Source organism: Pinus tabuliformis, chromosome 9 (genome assembly GCF_031772625.1).
Source record: "Pinus tabuliformis cultivar Carrire ecotype Pingquan chromosome 9, CPIR1, whole genome shotgun sequence".
Lineage (NCBI taxonomy): Eukaryota > Viridiplantae > Streptophyta > Pinopsida > Pinales > Pinaceae > Pinus > Pinus tabuliformis.
The window spans coordinates 1,536,008,765-1,536,035,470 of record NC_142307.1 but is presented as its reverse complement, the minus strand read 5'-3'; the positions used below and the strand labels follow the sequence as shown (position 1 = coordinate 1,536,035,470).

Here is a 26,706-nt window from a genome sequence, read left to right as displayed (position 1 = left end):
TAACTTGTAGACCACATCCTAAGTGCCAAGTCATCCCTCTCAAGATGTCATAATTCATGTCTTTCAAAACTTCTTCATCCCCATAAAAGCCTCAGAACCTCACATAAGAGTTTCATACCTTGAACTTTGACCTACCTTAGAAACCTATTTAGAATATCGCATAGATATGGTGGATGTATGTCCACCTAGTCTTTTGTTTTTGGCCTCCAAGAACCTTTCTTCTTCTTCATTCTGGATCAGATATGAGTGTGTGTGACCATGTTCAATTGAGAGGTGTGATTGAGCTATATATATTCTCCTCCACAAGTGAAAGGGTGTCACATGTACTTGAGCCAACTTGAGGGGTAGGAGGGTTGATTTGGCATTTTGGTGAGACAAATGGCACTTGACAAATTTAATATGTATTTCTTTTGCGAGGATCATAATGAACATTCCCTTCTAAATTTTCTTTTGACCAATATAAAGCATGAAGAACATACTTGACAATAAATATAATAAATATAATATACACATCAATGATAAATTATGAAGACCGAACCTAGGTACAACTTCAACAAATATATGGATTTATATTTTGCAAATTCAATTTTGTTGTTTCTCCTATTTTACTTTCTACGTTTCCATTTTTTTCCATATTACCAATAATTTACCATTTTTGTTGATTAATTACATTAAACTTTTATTCCTTTCTTGAAAACTATACGTTACAAGAATTTCCCAAAACATTGTACAAGTCAACATTTCTCTAGATTTGTGTATACTATTATTTCTCTACATCTATTCAACATAAATATAAGATATCATATGTGATTTTCTAGACATCTAAACAATGCTCAATCATCTAGATATACTTTGAAATATTTGTGGATAAAATCCTTGAATATTGCCAAAATGTATATGAGAATCATATGATGCATTTGACAAGACTAAAGGAAGCTCTATACAGAAATGTGCCCCAATCAATTGCAAAGGTGGCAAGTGTTTATCATTCTCTTACAAAGACCAAATTGTAACCTAAATAACCATATAAAGATAAAATGGATTTCCCTCCATGTTGTTTTTTCTAGTATTTCTTCTATTAAAGGAGTCAGAAAATAGTTTTTATTAATTACTTGATTTAATTTTCTAAAATCTACAGATATCCTAAGATTATCATTTTTTTCATTAAATAGTTGGAAGTCATTCACCTTTCCCAATTGGATAAGAAACTCATGAAATAGCTTTTGTAATAGCTAATGTACTTCTCTAAAGAAAGAACACTTCGATATTGAATAAGAGATATTATATATAATTTACTATAAGAAAAACTAAATCATGATTGTCACAAAGAAGACCCTTGGCTTAAATATAGCCTCATGTGTCTTTACAAAAGGGGTCATGATCTTTTGATCGTAACCCCTCTATCTAAATTAATCATGATCAATTTACATTAATTTGTATGCATAACATTATCTTCCTCTCAAGAAAAATGTTTTTTCCTCAAAGCATAGGAAATGAAGGGTGTTGTTGATGAAATGTTATTGTCTCCCAATGGGCCTCTTCTTCGGGTAGGTTCTTCCACTTAGTAAGATATTCTTTAAATATCCATGAGGACAAATTATTTTCCCTGGTGGTGATGATTCTTTTTGGTTCTAAAATGATATTTCCCATCATCATCTAATGTCGGAAATGTCGCCATTGTTGCTTGGTGTTTTCCTAGTGTTTTTTTAAGGCAAGATACATGGAAAATGTTGTAAACACTACTTTTATCAAGAAGGCTCAAGTTGTATGCTACCTGGCTTATCTTTTTGTTAATCTGATACAATCCATAGAACTTTGGTACAAATTTGTTTTTTCCTTTTTTCTTTAGGGATAATTTATTGTAAGATTAAGTTCAACAAATACCCATTTTTTAGCCTCAAATTATCTTTATGTTATGTGCTGGTTAGCTTGTTGTTTCATACAATTTCTTGCAATATTTAGATTTTCCTTTAGCGCTTGAAAGACTTTTTTGGTTTCTTCTCACTGATATTTAACTGTTGGAAATTGTCTCAATAATAGCAAATTCCTTCCATTTAGGAGGCTCATAACCGTAAAGAGCTTGAAATGGGGTCATTTCTTTTGAAGTGTGATAAATGGAATTATACCACTATTCAACGAGGTGTAACTATTGAACTCACTTATTTTGTTTGTTTGTTGCATAACAACGAAGGTAAGATTCTAAACATTTATTGACAATTTATGTTTGATCATTTGTTTGAGGATGATAGGCTGAAATCATGTTGAGGTATGTTCCAATTTGTTTGAAATTTTCTCTCCAAAACATCCTTTTAAATTTAGCATCTCTATTACTAACAATGACTTTTGGAAATCCATGTAATTTGTAGACATTTTTGCTTAATATCTCAACAACTTTTTTTGCAGAGTCTGATTTTTTTATTCCCATGAAGTGTGCATGCTTGGTGAGCCTCTCAACAACTAAAGGATTTTGAATTTTCCATCTAACATAGGTGAGCTTTCAATAAATTCCATCGATATTTCTTCCCGCTTTTGGTTTGGAATGTTTAGGGGATGGAGCAATCTAGGCTGGTCATAATGTTTTCATTTTAATATTTTTGGTATTGATCACACTTTGCTATGTATTTTTGAATATCATTATTCATCCCCTTCCAAAAAAATGATTCACATGCACTACAGTATGTTTCAAAGAAACCCACATATCCTGTTGCTAGTGAATCATGGGATTCCTTGAGAACTTAAGACTTAAATTTTGAATTTGGGCTTAGGTAAACTCTTCCTTGATAAGAAATAATATCATTTTTCCATTATAATTTTGAATTTTGAGTAGGATTATTGATTATACCACATGTTTCTGAATCTTTTGCAAACTCACTTCGAATTTCATTAAGTCATTCTAAGACTATCACTGAAATTGCAAGTAATGGTGACTCTTCATCTCTTCGGGATAGAGCATTTGCTACTACATTGTCTCTCTCTCTCTTATGTAATATATCCATGTCAAAAGCGGCATTGTTTCAATCCATTTTTATTGTTTAGTAGAAAGTGTTATCCGTTGGAGAAGGTGTTGAAGACTATTACGATATGTTTGTATCCAAAAGCTTACTTCCCAAAAGATACTACCACCATTTGGTTATTGCATGCATAATGGCGAGCATTTCCTTGTCATATGCAAATTTTAAACATTCTCTTTTATTGAGTTTTATGCTTTCAAATGCTATTGGATGGCTATCCTGCATCAACACTCCTCCTATTCCAAAACCTAAGGCGTCACATACGACTACAAAAGATTTTGAAAAATATGGAGTTGAAAATACAAGTGTAGTAGACATAATTTCCTTTAAGGTTTTAAAAAACTTTTCTTCCTTGTGTTACGGGGGTGGTTACATGAGTATAGTTTCAAATAAACCTTCAATAACATCCTATTAAACCCATAAATCCTCTTAATTAGAGAATTTAGTTAGCTTAGGCCATTGTCTGATAGCTTTAATCTTGTTTGGATCTACCTTCACTCCTTGTGATATCATGTCCCATACACTCTACTTTTTGCTTTATGAAGGTGCATTTAGACATCTTCGTGTACAATTGGTTTTTTTCTAGAAGAGAAAGAACTTGCTTCAAGTGCTTTAGATGTTCACCCCATGTTTTACTATATATTAGTATGTCATCAAAAAAGACTAACACAAACTTCCTTAAGTACGGTTGGAAAACTTCATTCATGGTTGCTTGGAAGGTGGTTGGGGCATTAGTTAACCCTAATGACATAACCTTGAATTCATAATGCCCTTCTTGAGTTTGAAAAGAAATATTTCCCATATCTTCTAATCTTACCCTGATTTGGTAGTATCCTAATCTCAAATCCAATTTAGCGAAATACTTGGCTCCATGTCACTCAGCCAACATTTCATCTATAAAGGGAATAATTATATTAATAACACTAAATTATCAAATGTTATGAATGGACGAGGTGACAAGAAATGGTGGCATTCGGGGCGTGGACAATGCACTTGTCGGGGAATAAAAATGTCGATGTTATGTATGTATGGCGGCAGGGGACTCGAAATAGGATGTGGACGGTAGAATGGTTGATTGCAACAACAAATGTGGAAAAAAAGGGATGAGACATGTTTCCCCTGACAATGTGGAAGTTGACCTGAGAGTTTGTGGTACGATAGGGATGGCGACAGTTAAGAGTGATGAACAACGGGTCGAGGTGTGGGCAAATAAGAGCAGTCAACATCAGGGAGTGATGGTGAGAAGTGGACAACGCGATTTAGGCAGAGCAACATAACAACACTCAGAGGATGCATGATGCAACTCCGATCCCAAATGAAGCGAGAACAATTCAATATATATATATATATATATATATATATATATATATGAAAAACTGAATGATCATTGTTACAAAGATGGCCATAGACTTAAATATAGCCTCAGGCAGCTTTACACGAGGGGTCGTGATATTTTGATTGGGCCCCTCTACCTAAATTAATCATAATCAATTCACATTAATTTTTATACATAACATTCTCTCATTCTCTCATACTTGAGATCCATCTTATAAGGCTTTTGTCTCACTAGTCTCACATCAATTTGTATTTCAATCTTTAGCTCCCTAAATTATTTTGGTATGCCTTTAAAGTCATGTTATGTATACACATTCAACAATCACAATTATTTCCACCCAATGATTTTGTATTTCCACATATCTTGAGCATCTCATATGTTTTTTAAATTTCTTCTTTATTGAAATGCTTCATATTGCATTTATTTTATGTTCATCTATTGGTTCTTATTTTATTTCTTTGTTCCAAAAGTGCTAATTTATATATTGTTCTAGGATAGGTTCACCGATTTCTTCTCTTGGTATGCTGAAAATCAACCTTTTCATTCCTCTCGTAGAATGTTTTTTTGAAAATTTGTGAATTCTTGTCAAGACTTCTATTCAACTATCATTTTCATTGGTTGGCCCCTTGTACAACTCTCCCTGAAATTTATACCACAATGTGCTCTACACGTGTTTTTATTATCATCTCTGAATGGGACACTATTTACAAGTAAAGCTATCAATGCATTGCAGGAAAATATATTATTATTTCTTCTATAATATCACATTTTTATTTTTTGTTGGTTTATTTGCATTAATTTTTTCAAATAATTCAGCGTTATTGTTCCCCTTTATCTTCTCAAATCTGCATAGGAAAAGTGGCTTCACATTTTCTCATGTGATATTTGGTTGGGATTTTAAAATGTGTCTTCCTACAATGGAATATATCTTGCCAAATATCTCTGGAAAAAGTGACACTTTTTCTTTGTTCATTGAAAACTTTACATTTTCTTCAAACTCTCTTGTTTTATTGGAATGTTGTCATTGTCTTGTTTTATTGAAATGATGTCATCCTTGTATATCTTTACTGTGCCTTATTATGAATCATGAGACATTTTGTGTGCTTATTGAATATTTTCTTTGTGGACTAAGTTGCACTAAGCGCCGAAACATTTCAGAGTTTCCAAAACGAGTATGTTAAGAAACATCACCTCCCAAAAATGGAAATGTCAGCCGAAATGTCATATATATATAAGTGAATAACACATTATCTTGCATAAAAAAACGGAATAGGACCCATAGATGACAATTTAGAAGGAAAACCAAGCTTATATTAACTCTCATAGATGATTACATGATGGTCGAGTTTCAGTCAAGTTTCGGAGTTTCGGGTACGGGTATGGCCCGAAACGTCGGGTTCCTAGAAGTTTCATGCAACATAGCTTGTAAATATATCCACATGAGTCATTGGTCATGGAGATAATATCAAAGATGATAGACAATCCACTGGCAAATCTTAATGTTGGTACAAGTGTAGTTTCATTGCTGAGTAAAAAGAAACATGCAATATCAATTTCCTCCACTAAAGAAGAATATATGGCAACAATTAGTGCAGCACGTGAGACAATTGATTAAAGAGAATAATTATTTATTTGCAAGTCACACCACTGTAGTTTCCGTGACTCTCCACTATGACAATCATTGTGTACTTAAAATCACAAATAAATATGTACTTCATGATTGTAACAAACATGTGGAACCACACCATCATTTCATCAAGAGTGGATGAAAAACAAGCAATTAAGCTGCAATTAGTCCTATAAAATGCCAGATTGTTACAGTCCACATTTCGATAAGAAACGTTATATTGCCTAGAAATTACTCCATGGAATCTTTGGAAGTTGGTGACTTAAATAATGTGCCAGTCATTTGGGCCCTACCATAACCTCTCTGCATTGTGATACTTAGGCAATGGATGTATGAGGCCATTGTCATTGAACAAGGCCCGATGCTTAATCAATGTAAAAAGGTCCACTGGGAGTACAGTACTCTTTAATGATGGGAACACAATTATGATTTTGGTAGTGGAACTGTTCACAAGTGGAGAAGGCTAAGTAATGTTTTGGTGAGTACCATTGTTGTGTTTGAGTTCCCAGTCAATTGGAAGTTGTCCCTTCAAAGAGGCATCTGAACATTGTTGTCTTTCTAGATTATGAATACAAGGATTATTGGTTCTATTCTGCAGGTTTGTCATTGTCTCTCCCGTTTACTTTTCTGCATTTTATATTTCTTTGCATATAGCTTATAATTTATTGTTTCTGCTGGTTAGGTATACTACACTGCTAATATGCAGAAGGATAAGCCCTGATCAAAGAAATTATTTCTCTAATCCAATGGTGTGTTGTAAGAAATATCCTTTTGGTTCCCTCTAAGAATGTTATGCTCATCTTCAAATGGGTTCAAACTCCATACTCATGGCCATGCCATCAGAATGAATATTAATATTGCCATCTCAGTCCTATCAGACTTAATTCTTGTGTCCGGTTATTTTCTCATTTAGCTGCTTATTCTATTTATGCAGCAGTCAAATATGTATGTCCATAAAATTCACTCCTCAAATGAAACAAAGTTGATGCGTCTCAGAAATATAATTCTTTATTAAATTGACAAAAACGTATGATGATAACATATAAATCAATGATATAAGCACTCCGTATTGATTAAATCTGCCAAAAAATGTGACAGGCAAGCCTTTTTTGAGATCGATTCCTGGTAGACTTTCTCAGCCATAAAGAATGCCATCTTTTGCTACAAGAGAAGATACAGTTTGTAGCGATTGGTAATTGAGCTAAACTTCCAATCATTTTTAGGTACAGTGATTGAGGAACTCGAATATTTACATCCAAAGAATGAGAAACAGTTCACTTTCGAAACACTAATGAACTCTAGTTATGATAACCAACTCCAAAGTGAAATCGTCGAAGACCTTGGTTATTTAGGGCATATTCCAGCCGCAAAGGCCCCAGTGGTGAATCCACACGAATACCTGCACCATAACCATAGCCGTTTCCCGGTTTATTCCGAGCACCTGCAGGATCACCTGGTACATTTCCATTTTTAAGTTGTAGCCCCCGCACAATGATAAAATATTCAAAAATGATTGCACTAGTAGTGACATACCTGGAACAGTCTGCCCTGAACCAAAATCGGTTCCATAATCCCCAAAAATGGCACCTTCTACAGGCCCAAACTGCAAAAGAATACAAGCATAAGTAAGAAATACAGTTCTACTTAATTCCTTAGTGACTACTTGTTTATATGAGTATAAATAATTAAGCAATAAAGAATACAACAGATACTATTATTAACGAAGAGAAGCAGTTTGTCTACAAGATACGCTTAACAGATTAAGTCAAAATCTTGTATTTCCTACTTCATGTACTGGTCATTTAGTTTACAATGCAATAACTACAGAGGACCTCTTACTGCAGTCTGCACTTGCAGCTCAACATTCGTATTTAGAAAGCAATGCTACTGAGTAAAAAGTAAAACCAAGTATTTATCGGTACTGATGACTGTGACATTAGAGCAACTCCCACCTATCAACAGGTACACTCAACACCAAAGAAAAATAGAAAAGTTGTCAAGCAAACTTTCGTCCTGATGTTGACTATGCAGGTCATAGCAATGCATGTGGCATCACATACAAAGACACAAAGTGTGGATAACAATAATTTAATATAAGGGAGATTGTAACAGACAGAAGTGAATGTGCAGTCAATGACTACGATAAAAGCATAACAAAAGATTGGGCGCTGTAGAAAAATGTATGCCTACTAAATAATTATTATCATTTAATTAATGTATTATATCTAGACATATTATAGCACACGGTTATATTAACTACATTGACTTTAAATTCATCCCTACTTGAAATACTTCGACATAAAAGCAATACAACCTAAATAACCTGACACAGGGATTTGGGATTCGTAGGATACAGGGATTTGAGTGTCGGATTCGGACACATTGATCCCCCGGAACAGGACACGTTAGGATTCATTATATATTATTTTATTATATATATATATATTAAAAATTAAATACTTCTTACACAAATTCTCATTAATGATACAAATTCATTGATTTGAAACATAGATCTTCATCTAGATGTAAGTTTTACTGTTTACAAAGTTAGTAACATTATAGCATGCATAGTACATACAAAATTCAAATACATGTCACATAAATGATAAATCAATGAATCATAAATTCTAAATTCATAAATGATAAATCATAATACATATTTAATTCATCAATGATCCAATAAGAGAAAGACAAGATAGTAAGATAAAGACACTGCAGTGGTAGTTTTCTCATTAAGACATCAAAATCAAAATGTGTTACATAGGTAGTGCAATGCCAATGGCAAATAGAAATAGAAAATACAAAACAACTACAGGTATACAAGCCTCAAGGTAGTAGGCAGCCCATGACTCATGAGTCATCAATCCTCATAGTCATCATCAGGATCAGCATCACTGTCCTCATCATCATGGTCACCACTGCTCTCCTCTGCATCCTCCTCCTCCCCCTCCCTTGTATCCATAGTCACCTCTGCATCTGCTGGTGTGGAGGATGGCCCCTCTACAATATCACTGTCATAAAATCTAGCAGGCTCTAGCACTAGATTATTGAGATCCATGATGGCCAATGCCAACTCAACACTATTGTCCAGACCCATATCATCAGGAAAGACATCCCACATCTTTGTCTTTCCCTTCAACCACTCTTCCCTCTGCCTGTAAATAAGACGAAGGTTGGTGTGCACATACACCATTGTCTCTGCCCTGGATTGCTCAAGCCTTCTCTTCTTAACACTATACAAATTCTCATATGTGCTCCAATTCCTCTCGCAATAAGAGGATGAAGTCACCTGAGAGAGGAGCCTCATGGCTAATTGCTGAAGAGGAGGGCTTGTTGCCCCATGATTTGCCCACTAAGAATAGGGCTTTTTAGCCCCCTGTCTCTAATCACATCATATCCTACAAATCGACCAGTGCTAGTGGAAAACTCTGCAAAGGCATCCTCCACCTCATCAAGCAATGCTCTATCTTGAAAAACCCGCCTGAATGCATCTTTCCTCCCCTGTGAGATTTCACCATCCATGTGAGGAAGGAATCTGTGAGAAAGTCCGCCATTCAGCCACTCATGGTTGTAGTATTTTGGGTTCAATGAGTGAGCCAAACAATATAAAGGTGTGCAATTCTTGTCCCATCTGCTGACAAGAATATCCTGTATAGTACCACAAAAGACCTCTGGTGATGTCTCATACTCGGGGCACTCACTCTGTAGAATAATGCTCCTCACAGACTCAATCATGGAATCCCATCCCTCATAAACCTCTCCTAGGATGGGTTTTGACTGTATCTGCAAATCGAAGCAAATAAATGATAGGGTCCATGATCTAAATAATTAGATCTACCCTCTCCCACCAAGCATCATCTAGCATTGTGTCCTTCACTCTTTTAGAGGCTAGCTGATTTGTCTTTCTCCAAAAAGGCCAAAACTCAGAAATAACCATGGCCCCAAGAGCGGTCCTGACCTGCCTCAACCTCTTCAACATGATGAATAAAGAGGCAAACTGTTATCAACAATCTTCAACAATGATAGATTGTTGTACTCCTTGTAGATAGTGAGGGCATTTGTATGATTTTGCACAAAGTTACGAATATGTCGTGCATCCTCAATAATGTTACCAATCCAAAGCACATCAGAAGCAATGGATTTTAGTGCTAAGTTCAATGAATGGACAATGTAAGGTGTCCAAAACACTTGTGGATATTTAGCTTCCACAATCATGCCCGCAGCCTTGCAAATAGGCACATTATTTGTAATGATTTGCACACAAAAATCAACACCTACATCTTCAATAACTTTAATAAACAACTCACCCATAAATTGTGCATCCTTGTTTTCTCCAAGTGTATCCACTGCTTTCAAAAAAACTTGACCATTCAAAGAAGGCACCATGAAGTTAATGAGTGGGTGTCATGCTAGATCTGTCCATCCATCAGAAACAATGCTAACCGCAGATGTTGGCCATGATGCTTTAATAGGCTCAAGCATTTTTTGCACCTCTTTTTTTTCCTTCGTCAACAATGTGGTTCTAAGCTTCTCTGAACCAGGAAGCACATACCATGATAGAGACCCGTGAGTTAGAACTCGACACATCTCAATAAATAGAGGTGAGCGTGCAACATTAAAGGATATGAAGTTTTGATGGAGAAAAAAGGCAATGGTGAGATCAAGCTCTTCCCGTTTCTCTTTTTGAAAAATCTTGTCCATTGGACCAAGTGAAATTGCTTTTCTTTTTGTTTGTCCCCCAATAGAACTCTCAAATGGAAATTTGGTGGTGTCTTTCCTAAAAAATGAAAGGGGTTCATCATTCTTGGTTTTTCTTGATTTTGTAGCCACATTTGCCATACCAATAGTGAACTCTTTTTCCATTTCTTTCCTCTTTTGTAAAGGAACTTGTGTACAAGCTCCAACTCCACAACCTGGTAAAGCCAACAAATGGCCTTTCATATGAAAATATGTGCCTGTGAAAGTATTGTGGAAAAAGTTGCACCTCCAATGCACATTGCTTCCTCCCTTCCCCTTGCTGCTTGGCCCATCCTCTCTTGTGACATATTTCCACAAGGGATATTTCTCAATGTTACCTTTAGGAGGAAGTCTTCCCTCAACATTACTTGCAATAGACTCTGATGATATTGGGGGAGGAGGGGCATCTCTAATGGGGATATTCTTCCCCTTCCTTTGCCCCCTACCTGTTGCCCTTGATTGAGCCATGAATACTGTAAAAAAATAAACAAAACATACACAAATTTGTAAAAGAAATGCAAATACAAACTGTTGTAATACAAATGTAAAAAAATAGAGATGAAATGCAATTACTTGTTGCTTGAATCTCCTTGATAATGCTTGAAACCCTTGGCTCCTTGCTCCAAACTTCTAACAGCAAACCCACAACTCACAATTTGCAAAAGGAATGAAACAAAATGGTAAAGAAAATTAGAAATTGCACCCTTGTATTGGCTTGCAAGTTCCTTTTTGCCAGATTCGAACCTGATTTTCGTGACACGATGTGTCCGAACGGGACACGATCTAGATTCGATCGTGTCCCATTCAGACACATCATGTCACAGAAATCGGATTCGAATTAGGGCGAATCGAATCCGATTCGCAGGATTCAAACACTTGGCAAAAATCAACGAATCTGGTTTCACTAAATACAACTTATAACAAATAGAAATGTATCCTTTCAAATGAACTTGTGAACCTCATTTGAATGGAGAAACCTTACTTTGTCTGCAAAAATGAAATATTTTTCTCAAGCCCGAGAATTTAGTGCCTTGGACTCTAGCAAACATCACAATATTATCATGATGTAATGATTTTTACACCAAAACAATATTATCACCAATAAACAGTACAATAGTTTCATTCTCAAGATATTGCGATAATATCTTAAATATCACAATATCACTGTGAGAAGCATGAAAATATTGCGTTGCCCATGGACAGAGGAGCATAAAGTTTGCTTTTTTAGTTTTTTTGCTCATTCAGCGAACAGAAAGAAAGGTTTAGAGAGCACAGGAGGAGCCTGGTCTTGCTTGAGCCAAGGATGAGGAGACCACCATTTTCCTTTGCCATGTAAGACACACACTATTGGAAACCAAAATTAAACTGTATATTAATGATTATCTCAATCAATGATGTACAATGTGTACATATTAATACATACACAAAACAGTTGAATTAGTTTCCGGGTGTTCTTGAATTCCAATAACTACTCAAACTAACCCAATCTTAATCCCGAAGATTAGTTGTCTAAAATTCCCCCCTTAATCCGAAGGGATGTACCAAAGTCCAAGAATGAGAGCTCAAAATGCAAAAATGCATCTTAGCCAAGCGCTGAATGTCTCTCAAGAAATGGTTTTTAAGAATGACCACAAACCAATATGAGAGAACTCAAATTCACAGCCAACACCAACTCTGGAACCTTCATAACAGTTCCCAAAACAACCAAAAATGTGGTTTTAAGCTGACCACAAACTCTAGAACTATCACAACATGCCTCAATCAATTCCAAATATGGAAGTGCTTGTTCACAAACAACCCAATCAACTCAACTCTGACTTAGGCTCGCTTGACATCTAGAACTCGGACCTATAGCAGACCATCAAGGATTCCCCCCTTGTCAGATATAGGGTGAGAAGTATTCTTTATCGCTATAAGGCTGGTCATCACTGTCAAACATATCCTTCGATATGACCTGTAAATCTTCTTCGTCGTTTTCATCCAATCCCAAGAAGCAATCCATCTGAAATTTCGCTGCTCTCTTGTAGTAGTCTTCTTTCTAGAACATCTATTTGTATGGTGATTGTGCTTTCCACAATGCTCACATGGGTGAAGATCAAAACATTGATTTTCCACATGTCCAACTCTATTACACTGTCGACATCTATCAACTTGTTCTACAACACCATCCAAATATCTAGCACTTCGGAATTGTATAGGTTTAGCAAAATCTAGAATGTGAAAAGATCCATCCAAAATATCCTTGTTGTAACCCAAATTAGTTATGTGTTTATTGTGTGTAATCTCTTCCCATGGTCTTATAACAGGTTTCACATTAGAACTTCTAACCGCATCCAAATTTTCTCCTAAAATCACTTCATTTCTCTGATCATTTTTTGAATGATGATCAAGCTCAAACAAAATGTTGTTCTGAACAAGAACAGGTTCACAATTCTTCTTTTGTAATTCATGTAGTTCATCTCGTTGAAACTGGGACTCTAGCTCCAAGAATTCAATAGTGCTTTTGGCATTTTGCAAACATGATTGGATGTTAGAGAACGTGTCCTTGCTGACTTGGACACTATTATGAATAGTAGACGACATTAAATTGTTCAATCACTATAGAAAATCACCGAGTTTGGCCATTTTCTCTAGCAATCAACTTTGAAAAAAGGGGTGTCAGCTACCACCGAAAATGCACCCAATACAAATGAATTTACAATGGCTTAACCAGATGTCGAGTTCAACCAAAAAGGCACCCGTTTACAACATAATTTCAACCAAAGATTATCAGATTGCTGCAAACAAAATGTCGTCTTCTTGTGACAACTTCCAAAAAAATATCTTCCAAAATTGTCTTCACAAAGATTTGAACTTTGACCTTGTGATCTTTAACATACCAAATGAGTTCTTCTAACCACAATGCTTTTTCTTTCCTTGATTTTATACTAAAATTTTTTATAATTTAAACTTCACTTGACATAATGTTTTAAATAAAAATTGGCTTAGTGATTTGATGGTGGGCTTCAAAAATAATCCAACAGAGAACTAGGTTCAAATCTCATTGTTTCCCTTTCTCTTTTACTCTTCACGTTTTAAAACTTATTTAAAAAATAACAAACTTGTCCTGAAATATTTCCACCACTTTTAACTTCAAGTTAATTAATTTCAGAATTAGCCACTTCTACTTTTATGTTCTCATTTCACCTTTCTTTAACCATTTTCTTTTTCTTAAATATAATAAAAGAAATGAGAAATATTTTCTTTAATTACAATTTGATATAGTTTCCATTCACTTTATACTCACCAACTTCCCTCTTATTATCTTTCATGTTTCTCTGATTCTTTCTATGTTCACTTTCACCTTTCTGGCTCTGCTTCTTTCTCTGTTCACTTTCACCTTTTTGGCTCTGCCTCTTTCTCTATTCACTTTGACCTTTCTAGCTCTGCCCACTTCCACACAAAAATGTTTTTGGAAGTAATATAAAATATATAGGAAATGCATTCACCTTACTCGTGGTTTCATATTCTGGATAATGTCTCCATATTCATTTAATTTATTTACAAATCCTTGTCAAAAAATTTTGTAGATCTTTTTTTACTTTCACTTTCATGAACCTTGAAGTAATAATAAAAGTCAAAGAAATATATTCCTTGATCTAATATTCTTGAAAATACCAAGTATAAAATTTTAAAATTCCGTGAATTTTATTTTACTACTTTCTTTGATAAATCTTTGCCTCATTTTCATCACCAATTCCAACATGCAAAATATCTTTAAAATACCATTTTAACCTCCAATGTCCAGAACATTTTATTTAAAAAATATATATATTTTTTCCCACTCTTCGACTGCATTTTTTAATCACCATGCCTCTATGCCACTCTTTCTTTTTAGTTGAAGATTAATAAAAAAGTCATTTGATTAAAATAAGAATTCATACATTTTCTTTTTGCTACAACACTATTTCCCCATCACAGACTCCTTCAGGTAACTGGTTCTTCTTGCTTGAACATAGATTCCACATGCCTTTTTCTCCTTTTAATTCAAAGATGCACCAAGCTCTCCACACGTTCTTAGTCATCTAGCTTTTTCGCTTTTTCACAATGCCATAGAAGGACTGCTCCAAAGGAGTTCAAAGTATGTGAAGAGTGAGGGGCACCCATGAAGGCCACAAAACAAGTGGCTCAACTTAATCGAATGGCGGATGAACTACCAGCTCTGATACCATTGTAAGACACACAATATTGGAAACCAAAATTAAACTGTATATTAATGATTATCTCAATCAATGATGTACAATGTGTACATATTAATACATGCAGGAAACAGTTTAATTAGTTTCTGTTTGTTCTTGGACTCCAATAACTACTCAAACTAACCCAAGCTTAACCTCGAGGATTAGCTATCTAACATGCCATCACCATGTTTTCTTGGAGTGAGAATTGATCTCCCTCAATTGTGGATTTATTTGCAAGTATGTGCATCTGTGATATCCAAACCTAGCTCACAGTTAAATAATCCAAAAGACATCAAATATAAAGTAATTCATTGAGGATAAAATATAATATATTGAATAATGTATAAATTAATGATATTTGATTGTACAATGAGTGTCATGTATATATGCCTAGGTAGGATGCCCTTTCATGAACCGTCATATTCCTTAGGACATGTCCTTTAATTCTACTAATCATTATTTAATTAAACTATTTTTATATATTTATATTCATAACAATGTCTTTCCCTTTAGAAATGTGTTGTTCTTAAAGCATAATTATGGAAAAAATTGATATATTTTTTTGTCTCACAATGTCTTCACCTCTTTCTTAATTCTTGGAGTTGTCATCTTCGATGATTCAAGATGATATGAATTGGACCCTTGCACTGACTTGATACCCGCGATAAATTGTTGTTATAAGACTTAATTGTTCCAACATCAATATTTTTCAGAATGTAAGTGGGTTGTTTTTGTCCTGGGTGATATTGATACTTTGACTAGTTGAGATGCCCGCTCTTACGATTTGGATGTCGATAAGGAGTTCATGTGGTGTGATTTACTTAATTTTCTTCACACATTAATGTTGCTTGGTTGATCGATGGATCTTCACTTAGAATTTTTGTTGTTTAAATACAACATCTGAGTATGTCTTAACTTCAATTGGATTGGTATCCTTCTAAATTATGATATGATTTGGATCAATATTTGTTCCCTTTTTTTCAACTTGGACTATTAATTCTAAAAACTTTGATACTACTTTGGTGATAAGTTGTTTTAGTTTGTTCTCCAATGATTTTTTATCATTTTTAAGTTTCTTTATTCGTGCAAGTAAATTACGATTATGATGTCAGGAGCATGAAAGTTCAACTTTTGATTCTTCTACGTTATTTTTAATATTTTGATACTTATGTTTCTCATTTTTCAATGTTATAATTTCTTCTAGCAACTTTTGATTAGGTCCCTTTAAGCGATAATTTTCTTCATCCTATTCTGACACGCCTTCATTGAGTTTCTTCTTGAGACCTTCCTTTTCTTGTTCTAATTTATGCTTCATAGCCTTGGTGTTCTTGACTTGTTTAACATCGACTTTTGACTTTACTAACTGATTACTTTTGATATATAATTCAGTTTTTGGATGAAGGTACTATCGAATCTGACTTCATTGTGATGTCTTGAAGTGTCATCTTCTTCTTATCAAGTCAGAAACTTTTTCTTTGTATTTAATATGAAAGTACCTAGTTTTTCAAACCAGGGTAAACCGAGAATAATGTCGATTTTTTCTTTAGTTATAGTTATGACACTGAACTAAGATATACATTCATAATCATTAATTGGCACTTGTAGGTCCTTAATTTCATATTGTTTCTTACAAAAAATATCTTCATTTTCACCTATATTTGGTTCTGGAATTGATAATTGATTTGCCAAACTAATATTGAGGCAATTTTCCTTGTCGCCCATGCTTATAATAATATTACTCTCTTTTCCTTCGGTACTCCCTCTTAATGTAAGTAATTTGCAATCTGCAATTTGAAAACCTTCCTTTGTTTTTGAAGTATAATCCATTCTTGGTCCTGAATATTTAAATACTTTAAAACTTTTTCAACACTTTCTATACTTCCAACTTCTCTTGTATCCTTTATTAAATACTCTTCTTACTTTATATATAAAGAAATTTATATTTTTTCTAGCTATATGCTATACTTAACATATCATTCCATAACATAAATATTCCTTTTCCACCTTTTTAATTAAGGAATGAGTTGTAATGTACTTTCTTTTTAACTCTCTTTATTTAAGTTATTATTATTATTTTTATATGCCTAATCACCTTTTCTATGTATATTGAATTTTTTCCTTTAAAATATTGTACTTTATTATTGAACCTTCCCTTTAAACTCTTCCACTTTAATTTATAACTCTTTAAATATTTATTTGGTCAAACCTTCACTTCAATATCGTTAATGTACCTTGAATACCTTTATCTAATCCTTGTAGGTTGAATCTCTTTAATATTTATAATATGCCCCTTCAATTTCGACAATTATTAATTACCCAAGTTAGTAATGAGGCGCTTTGGGAAACCTAAATTTCAACTTCAATAATAACAATAATAATCGTGATGTCTTCTCCTCACCAATGTCCTGGTGAAACAAAGTTGTAATGGTCATGTCGTTCACTCGGACATTTTATCAACACTCTTGATGTTAACTCTACAACATTGTAGAAGTCAGCTATGGCCCTCGGCACTCATGTACCTCTTGCACTTATCATAACTAGTATGCAACAAAATCATAGGGTGTTTGATTCCAACGATATTCAATGCCATCACATAAAATTTGAGGGCATTGTCAGATGTCATGACAGTTTCACCCTATGTTGTTTGTCTCTTTTTAAACGGCCGCTATGGCAGTAGCGAACAACTTGACTGGCATGAGTATGGTGGCAGTTAACTTCAATATTAACCCAAAATAATAATGTTGACTAGCTGCAAGTTCAACTAATTGACTGCACAAACGGTGGTAGCGGCAGATATGTACAACAACAGTATGAAATGGGTGGGTTCTCAACAATATGTACCCACTATGCGGTAGCAGCGCTTGTAGAATTTTGATGGGGTCTTGATTGTTAGAATCCCATGCACCCCAAGGCTAATCTATGCTTTAACCAAAAAACATAAACACACTAAAATGCCTAACTTCAAAAACTTTTGCACAGAGGAAATATACTAGCAATCAGATCAATGTACAGTAATAAATAATGATGCCCAAAACTTGCTTTCTTACAATTTCATTAATAATAAAATTCATAGGACTCTCGTACTAGGGTTAGTGGCGCTTTACAATCCTCGTACAATGCCAAATATCATGTATAATCCTTTGACCAAATCACGTAGGGCTGAGGCTTTGTCATCTAAGCCCTCTTTGCCCAAATATATACAACTACTACACTCTAACTACATTGTTGTAGCAAACTAGGACTTTTACCAGCCCACCTTAAATTACCCAAATAATACTCTGCTTACCTGGAAGTTCCCATTTAGCCCTCTTATAGTAGACAACTTTCCTTTTCTCTCCTCCGTCAGCTTGTTGTCCCTCGGAGCGAGCCTGTTCAGCCTTCATGTAGCCCTGGCCAGCTCCGTTACGCATGTCGTAGTCTTTCCTTTCCTGCAGCAAGCCCTAATAGGCCTCCTTTTTACCTCGACCAGCTTCCTTTTAGCTCTATTTAGCCCTAGTCTTCCTTATCTACACTTCTACCCCAATTGCACAACAATCTCCAAGGCTACGACTGCCCTAACTAACTAGCAAATGCCTTACCACGGGCTTGCAGCCAACCCTTAGGCCCTGTGACCTCCTCCCTAGCTACAACATACTTCAACTCTTCAAAACCAACCCTACTCAACCCCCTTCCAACCACAGCGAACTCAGCTAGCTTTCTCTCTCCTATGGCTCCTTTTGTTGCCTACAGCTAGGTCACTTCTTGCCCTCTTCCACACACACAAGAAGAATGATTCTTTATTGCTTCTTGTCTACAAAATCCTCCATTAGCTTCTTATATATACTTGTCCATAGGTCCCTTAGGAAGCCCCTTTTGTCCTTCAAGAACCCTAACACAACCTCAACATTAAATTAGAATAGTAAATGCTCTTACTCGGGTTCAAATCCCACTCACACTGGTTCCAAAACCCTGAACTTGGGTGCAAAGCACACACACTCATCTTTATGGGTGTTTCTCTCTCACAGACCTAGCACCAAGGGCATGTGAGAGTACCTCTCGATGATCCAATTTCAGCATTGATGCCTTGATCTTTTTCTTTTTTTTAATTCGATGGTTGTATAGTCGGAATGGCACAACAATATGCAAAAACAAAATTATGGTCCAAGGATGCTTAAATAACTAATTGCGGTTGTATAGACCAAGGTTACTTGGGAGCGGGAGCGGGAGCGACATTTTCAAAAGCTCTCGGTTTGGGAGAGATTCGGGGAGCAATTATATATATATATATATATATTGATGCATATATGTTAACAAAAGCATGTAGAATGATGAATTAGATATAAAAAGAATAAAAACCATACATTGAACCATATAACAACAATCATCTAGAAGTTATAATCTTCATCAACCACGTCTACAAGTTACTAACATACAACATATTGAGTCTCACGATTCATCAATCTTAAGGTTTCAAGCTTTGAAAATTCAATATATAACATTTATCATAATTGATCACCAAAGTTGTACTTGTAAGCTAAGTGTAACCATTACAACAAAGAATATCTAACATCAAATGAAATGAAATGAAACAACTTCCAACTTTCATGAAGCATCATATTCATAATTCATTACCAATGAGTTATAATTGCCAACTTCAAACTTAAATTGTCATATATTGATAATTGTTTACAAAAAATATCATAATAAATATGAAAGAGTCAACAGTTATTAAAACTACTAGAAACTAGAAAAACACAGGTAAATATATTATCTGCAGCTTCCTCTTTCCACGAGAAATGTCTAATTTTTTAGCAGGTCGTGGTGGTCTTCTAGGAGTCTCCTCCCGCACAGTCACACGATCAAAACCAGAAGGCACATGCCCTCCATGTGAGGATGTAGATGGTGGTGGCGGCAACAAAGGAACAATACTTGGAACTTGAGCATTGGCATTGCTACTAGATGGTGGGGTGGCATGGTTGTTGTTCCTTCATCATCATCTCTCGTAAGTTCTACTTCCAATTCTTCAAGATGTATAGTGCCATCCTCCAAATTATCGTCCTCTAGGTGGTTGTACCAAATTTTATATTTCGGATCCTCATAAGCCCGATCACAATAATGACTCAACAACCTCAAGTTGTTGTGCACATAAACCAAGCTTTTTTCCCAGATTTCATTGACTTTGTTTCTCCTCACATTATGTATGAAGTTGTAAGTGCTCCAATACCTCTCTGCAGAGGAAGTATTTACAACCTGTGAGAGAACCTGTTTTAGCCAATTTCGGCAAAAGTCCCATGCCGCCATATGCTTCCCACCATGTGAGAGTATCAAATCTATCTCTATCTTCCATTTCATGCAAAGAACCAAACAAACCAGTGCAACTGAAGTATCTTCCTAATTCAAGACACAGATTAGCACACACCTCCTTGTCAGGTACCAACCTGTCTAATGCTTGCATATATCCTATAGATAACTTTGGATCTGTATGGGGTTTGATCCTAACCCCACCCCCAGGTGTAGGTTGGCCCAACCAAGATGGAGAGTAGTATTTTGGCATAAGGATATACGCCAAGGCATGTAGTGGAAGATTAAGTTTATTCCACCGTGTACACACACAATTGTGAATCAATGTACACAAGTTGGGATCATCTTCCTCAACAATATCTTTTATCTGCCCCAACATGGTATACAATTGCTCATACACCTCCCCAATCATTGGTTTATCTGTATCTGCAAAATGAACCATGTTATAAATGGGCTTGGTGAATTCCAATACTTGCCTCACACGTGCCCAAAATAGACCATCAAGCGCAGTTTCCTCCACTTGTTTAAAACCTTGCTTGTCAACAACATTTGTAGCCCTGTCCTTTAATACTTGCCAATGTGGACTTGATACCATGCTAGCCAATGACTCTCTTACCTTCAAAAGGCGCTTGAAGGTGAGGTAATAGCTAACAAATCTAGTCTCCACAATCTTCAACAGCTCCAATCCTGAGTAACTGCAAAAAAGCCCATGGTTATTGCTATGATTTGTAATAAATTTTATCATTTGTTTGCCTCTCTTGTACAAATCACCAATCCATTTGTATATCATGCATCAAAAGGTTCATTGTGTGAACCAAACACCCAAACCAAAATATGTGGGGGTATTTATCCTCAATAATTGCTTTTGCTACCTTACAATTAAAAGCATTATCAATGATGACTCGGATGACATTGTATGGCCCAATATTTTCAATTGTTTGAAGTAATGGTTGTATAATGTTGATGGCAACCTTGAACTTTTTTGAGTAATCATATGCTGAAAGGAAGACTGCACCACTAGCATACACGCCAAGAACACTTATCAATGGCTTGTCTTCTACATTTGTCCAACCATCAGATACAATGGACACCCCATGCTCAGTAAAAGAATTTGTCATTCTACTCAAAGAATGCGGTATTTTTGCTTTTTGATGATCAAGTCCAACGGTTCTAGCATTGTCATACCCAAGGCTCTTGTATCCTTTGGGGGCATCATTTATGGCAGAAGCCATTCCATGCCAATAAGGTGAGTGAAGAACATTGAATGCTATCCCACATGCATAGAGAAACCGGTAAATTTTTGAATCCACATCATTCCTACACCCTTCGTCAAGGAAATCTAATATGATTCTATGCCTTAAAGAGATGTTTGTTTTTGTGCCTCCATATCCACTGCCATAGGAAAGTGTTGAAGGAGTTCTTTGTGCATGTTGATGTGATTGTGAGCTATGTTCAAAGAAACCCTTTGATTTTTTAGATTTGTATTGGGCTTTTTCCTCTTCCCTTATTTATTTGGTTCTATTTGTTGCTGACACACTTACACAAGTTTTGGTTCCTATTAGTTTATCTTCATCCCATGCCCTTTTCCCACAGAGGTGCCTTCTGGCACGGGTGTATGAACCCGTGTAAGTTTTGTTGCAATGGGGGCATGCAAATTTAGTGGTTCCACCCCCTTTCCCTCCTTCAAGCCTAGAAACATATTTCCACAATGGGGTTTGGTCTTGTTTAGTTTCTGGGGCCTCATCATGTTCACTCTCTTCCTCCTCACCAAGGTACTCCTCTCCAAGGTTTTCATCAAATCCACTATAACCCACTTCTTCATCATGATCAACCCTCCTTTTTCTACTCTCCAACACCATAATAACCAAAAAAGGAACCAAGACGAAGAAAATGTCAAGCCATGTAACCATGATGTTTGAAGTTTTGAGTCTGCAAAAAAATGGAGGAATGGGAATGGGAAATAGAGAAAAAAAAAAAAAATATATATATATATATATAGATAGCAATAAACATAAAAAAAAGAGCTAGATTAGAGTGTAGATCCTACCTCTTTGGCCTTCAATCCCATGCTCCAATCTCCCTTGCAAGCTCCTCAAGCTCCTCCAAGCTCCTCTCTCTTGCTCCTTTTGCTCTCTCTAATTGATGAAATTGTGAATAATGGGAGGGGCGAGGGTATTTTTATCCTTTCCCCCTCCCTTTCCTCTCCCTCTCTGTCTTCAGTGATCGCCCCTCTCTCTCAACAGTGCAGCCAACTTTTCCGGCGTAGACGGAAACGATTTTTATGAGGGGGAGCAATCGAGAGCAATCACTCCCCCTCTTAAAAATCACTCCCGGAGCATAGGGGAGCGGTCAAGCCTTTACCATTCCCCAAATCAAGAGCACGCTCCCGACTAGCTCCCGAACAGAGCGCGAATTGGGAGTGGGTTTTTGGGGGGGCGGGGGGGGGGGGTAGCGCTCCCCCACTACCCTGGTACAGACACTCAAATTGATGGATGTTTGGGATTATTGATTATGTGTTGTACATGCTACAAACAAATTTATTGCACATTGGTTGTATGATACCATGATAAGCATATGTACAGGCCTTTTGTGCTTTCTATTGTTTTAATGAGTTATATGTATGGCAACAACTACAAGTCATGGCAACGATTGTACATATGGATTAATGCTTAATTACTTGGTACTAATTTGAATGTATAGTGACCATAAAGATTGACTCATGTAGTAGAATGGGCTTTCTCTCACTTTTCCCTTCAATTTTTCCCTTTTCTTGTTTTTTCCTTGAAATTTGAAATAGATTAATCGTTTTAATTTTCCTTCGAATTATCGTGATGCAAATAGTCAAAGTCCATATTTTCTTTGTTTGGTCAAACACCTCGAGATCGAAGAAACTCCAAAAAAAATTAGTGTGGCTGAAAATATGGCCAATAGTCGTGATTAGAAAACAAATCTATCATCAAAACATGGCCAAAGGTCGGGATCATAAAAGTGTCTCTAATATCAAACGTGATTGTTAAACACACACCAAAATAGTAGGCAGCAGATAAGATAAACGTGAATGCATATTATTCAAAATGATATACAATTTTATACATGTCTAGTGACCCTTGGTTTGATATTCCAAGTGGTCTCTTGGACTCTAATGACCTTTCACATTCCACACCATAACCCTTAGCGAATTAGGTGTCCAACATTCCCCCCTTAATTTGAAGTATATACGAGTCCATGAAGAGAGTTATAATACAAATATACAATAATGCATAATAGTAATAAACTAAATGTGCTCTCTCAAATGAAGGTATAAGGTAGGCGAACTCGAGGTCTCAACTAGCGGTGGTTTAAGGATGAACACCAACACTGGAACACTTAGTGCGGTTCCTAGAATTCTTCCAAATCTAGCAAGAAGTTGAAGTCTTCTACTAGAGGAAGTGCTCCTTAATGCTTTAAAAAGGGAGACCTTCAACATGGAAAAAGGGAGGTCTTCAACCTGCAGTGGTTTAAGGAAGGCCACCAACCAAAGGCATGCTTAGGAGCTTTTGTGTCTTTGGCTACAACTCTGAATCTGGGTATGGTTGTCTCTGGCTGTAGGCTTAGGCAGCAAGTTCAGGTTGTGGCTCAGGCTCGCTTGATTTATCTTTGAAACTTGTAGATGACCATCAATTCCCCTCACCCCCCCCCACGTCAGATACAAGGTGAGAAAATGAAGAAAACTCAACCGCGAAACTTTTCAATACTCATGAACAAATTCTGTGATATGAGCGAAATATCTTCTTTCTTGTTGAAGCTCATTGCCAAGAAGCAATCCATCCAAGATGAATCTGTGTTCTTGTAGGAGGCTTGTTTCTGAAGCATTTGTCTGAATGATGAGTGTGTTGACCACAAAGCTTACAAGGATGAAAATCAAAACAATGATCTGTCGCATGGCCAACTTTGTCACAATGTTGGCATTTGACAATCTGTTGTTGTGGAGGAGCAGGAACAAGTGAAGATGAACTGCCATGAAGAAATCCAACACTCTGAAATTGAATGGGCTTAGAATAGTCTGGAATATGAAAGGACTCATTCTTGTCATATCCAAGACCGATTTTGTTTTTGTTGTTGATAATCTCTTCCCAGGGTCTGATAGTTGGCTTGTGAAGTGCAGATTGAACTTCTGTATCTTTCTGCACATCTAATCCTGAAATGGGTACTGCATATGCAATTCTTATTGCTGATGGGAGTCTATCTCAATGTTCTGAACAAAAATAGGTTCAGAATGATGTCTATTTTGATATAGCTCTTCTCGCTTAAGTTGTGACTCAAGTCACAAAAAACCAATCTTTTCTTGTGCATTTTGTAGATAGGTTTGAATGCCTTTGAGAATGGCTTTGTCAACCATGATTGTATTGTCAATAGTAAAATGTATTAGATTGTTCAGTAATTCCAATACTCCATTCGCCATTTTCCAACAATTTAAATTATTGAATGCACTCCCAAAATCAAATAAAAGGTGTTCCACCAAGCTATAAACTCAACATTTAATAAGAGGCTTGGTTGTAGGTAACAACAACTTTAACAACAATGTGAACCAATAACCAAGTTCAACATTATATCTAGTGCAATCAATCATCCAATGCTAGCACATATGCCATATAACATTTTCCAGTGCAAACAACTCTATCTAATGTACATACTAGGACTTCGACTAGTTTTTAATATAATCTCAACACATATGACATACCAATGCTCATATAATTCGTTCAAGGCATCTAACAGTCATTCAACACGTGCAATACTCTTTATTGACGTTCTCTTACCTCGTACAAGCAACTATGACTTGCATTTTGCCTCCATTTTGCTTGAAAAGGTTTGAAATACCAACTATACATAGTTCATTAGCAAGTGCACTACTAGACAGGCACTACCTTTAGTTCTCTGTCTTTTTCATCAATATAGCGCAAGGCATCAATGTGGTATGCTTACAATCCTCTCAATTAGAAAGACACCCTTGCTCCACAGCTCTAGTTCAACGTGTTAAGGGACTGGCTCTCCATCTGGTTTAGATGTTGGTGGAACTATAGTCTTTACACTCAAACCAGTTCTTCTCACAATCTAATGTGATGCTCAAAACACAATCAGCATGTTGTTCAGTCCAACACGATGCTCACGATGTTAGGATAAAATTTCTCCAAGGTAATTGCTTGATCCGACATGTAGTCTAGCTTCAGGCCTTGATAAGCGCACGAGGATCCATTCAAACTTAATAGCTTCCTTTTTCAAAAATCTTATTCCATGTGTCTACCATCCTATTGGCACACAATTATAACCCGGATACCGAGTTTGATTCTTCATGGGTATTTGCGTCTCGTCCTTTGTACAAATGATCTATGTAGCTCCTTCATGAAAACTACGCAATAAATCACTGCATAGACAATTGTAATTCAAATTTGTAAGCACCAATGTATGCAGTAGCGACCAATCGCACAGGTTTTGACCATAGTCCACGACATTCAATGTTTTGTATGTCCACCCAAAGAAATGTAACTCAAAGTAGAGATTTAACACAAACATTCCAATGCATATGGAGAGCATCGTAAATACAGTACTCAACACATCGGGAGCAACGTATTCTACGCACTGTAACTATGAATCAATATGGAACGAAGATGTTTCAGTGCATTGGAGATGTGTGCAAAACAAGAAAGCAATTCGTGGATTTTGTGATCCAATGTTACCCCATGCCTTTCGTTGTGTTTCTCTAATTGGGAATGATACTACAACCAAAACCACTGGACCAAGTATACAAAGTAACAGGAAAGACAGGCAGAGTGTCAAGAGGATGGAGTCACTGGCAGAAGAAATAACATTCAATGCACAGTACAAGGAGTGTTATATGAAGTGTTAAATGGGGAGGTGTTCAATCCTCCACATAACGAGCCAAAGCTCCACTCATACCCTTATTTTCTTGTTGGCTTCCCCAGGCTTCACACTAGGTACAAGGAGACTGCACATTTTTTCTATTTTGAGACTACAGACAACGCTGACATGCAAAGAATGGCCAATGTAAAAATGTCAGGTGTGTTAGGTTGGGGGAGAATTAGAATACTGTATGTGTCCTGTAACGTTGACAAAAAATGGGCACAAACAATTTTACTAGAGACAAGGCAAGGAAGTAGCTGACAAAGGGACAACTCTGCACAAATGTAGAGAAACGCCCTAAATCACTGCACCACAAAACAATAGGCAACAGATAAGATAAACGTGAATGCATATTATTCAGAATGATATACAATTTTATACAAGTCTAGAGACCCTAGGTTTCATATTCCAAGAGGTCTCTTGGACTCCAATGACCTTTCACATTCCAAACCATAACCCTTAGCGGAATAGGTATCCAACAGTGATAGCCAAACTTAGCTCAGAGCTAAATAATATAGAAGACTTGGAATATGAAATAATCCATTCAAGATAAAATATAATATATTGAATAATGTATGAATGAATGATATTTGATTG

General features: G+C 36.0%; 1 protein-coding gene across 1 annotated transcript in view; it reads right to left on the bottom strand.

Annotated features, from left to right (window-relative positions):
• Positions 1–6,956: 6,956 nt before the first annotated feature.
• The window catches only part of OEP80 (outer envelope protein of 80 kDa), a 398,126-nt gene continuing 378,376 nt past the window's right edge, over positions 6,957–26,706 (bottom strand). Inside the window, exons 15-16 of the mRNA XM_089439267.1 lie at positions 7,508–7,577; positions 6,957–7,427 (exon numbers count right to left, since the gene is read on the bottom strand). Coding sequence (XP_089295393.1) covers positions 7,273–7,427; positions 7,508–7,577 — 225 coding nt within the window. The 3' untranslated portion in view covers positions 6,957–7,272. The remainder of the gene's footprint in view (positions 7,428–7,507; positions 7,578–26,706) is intronic.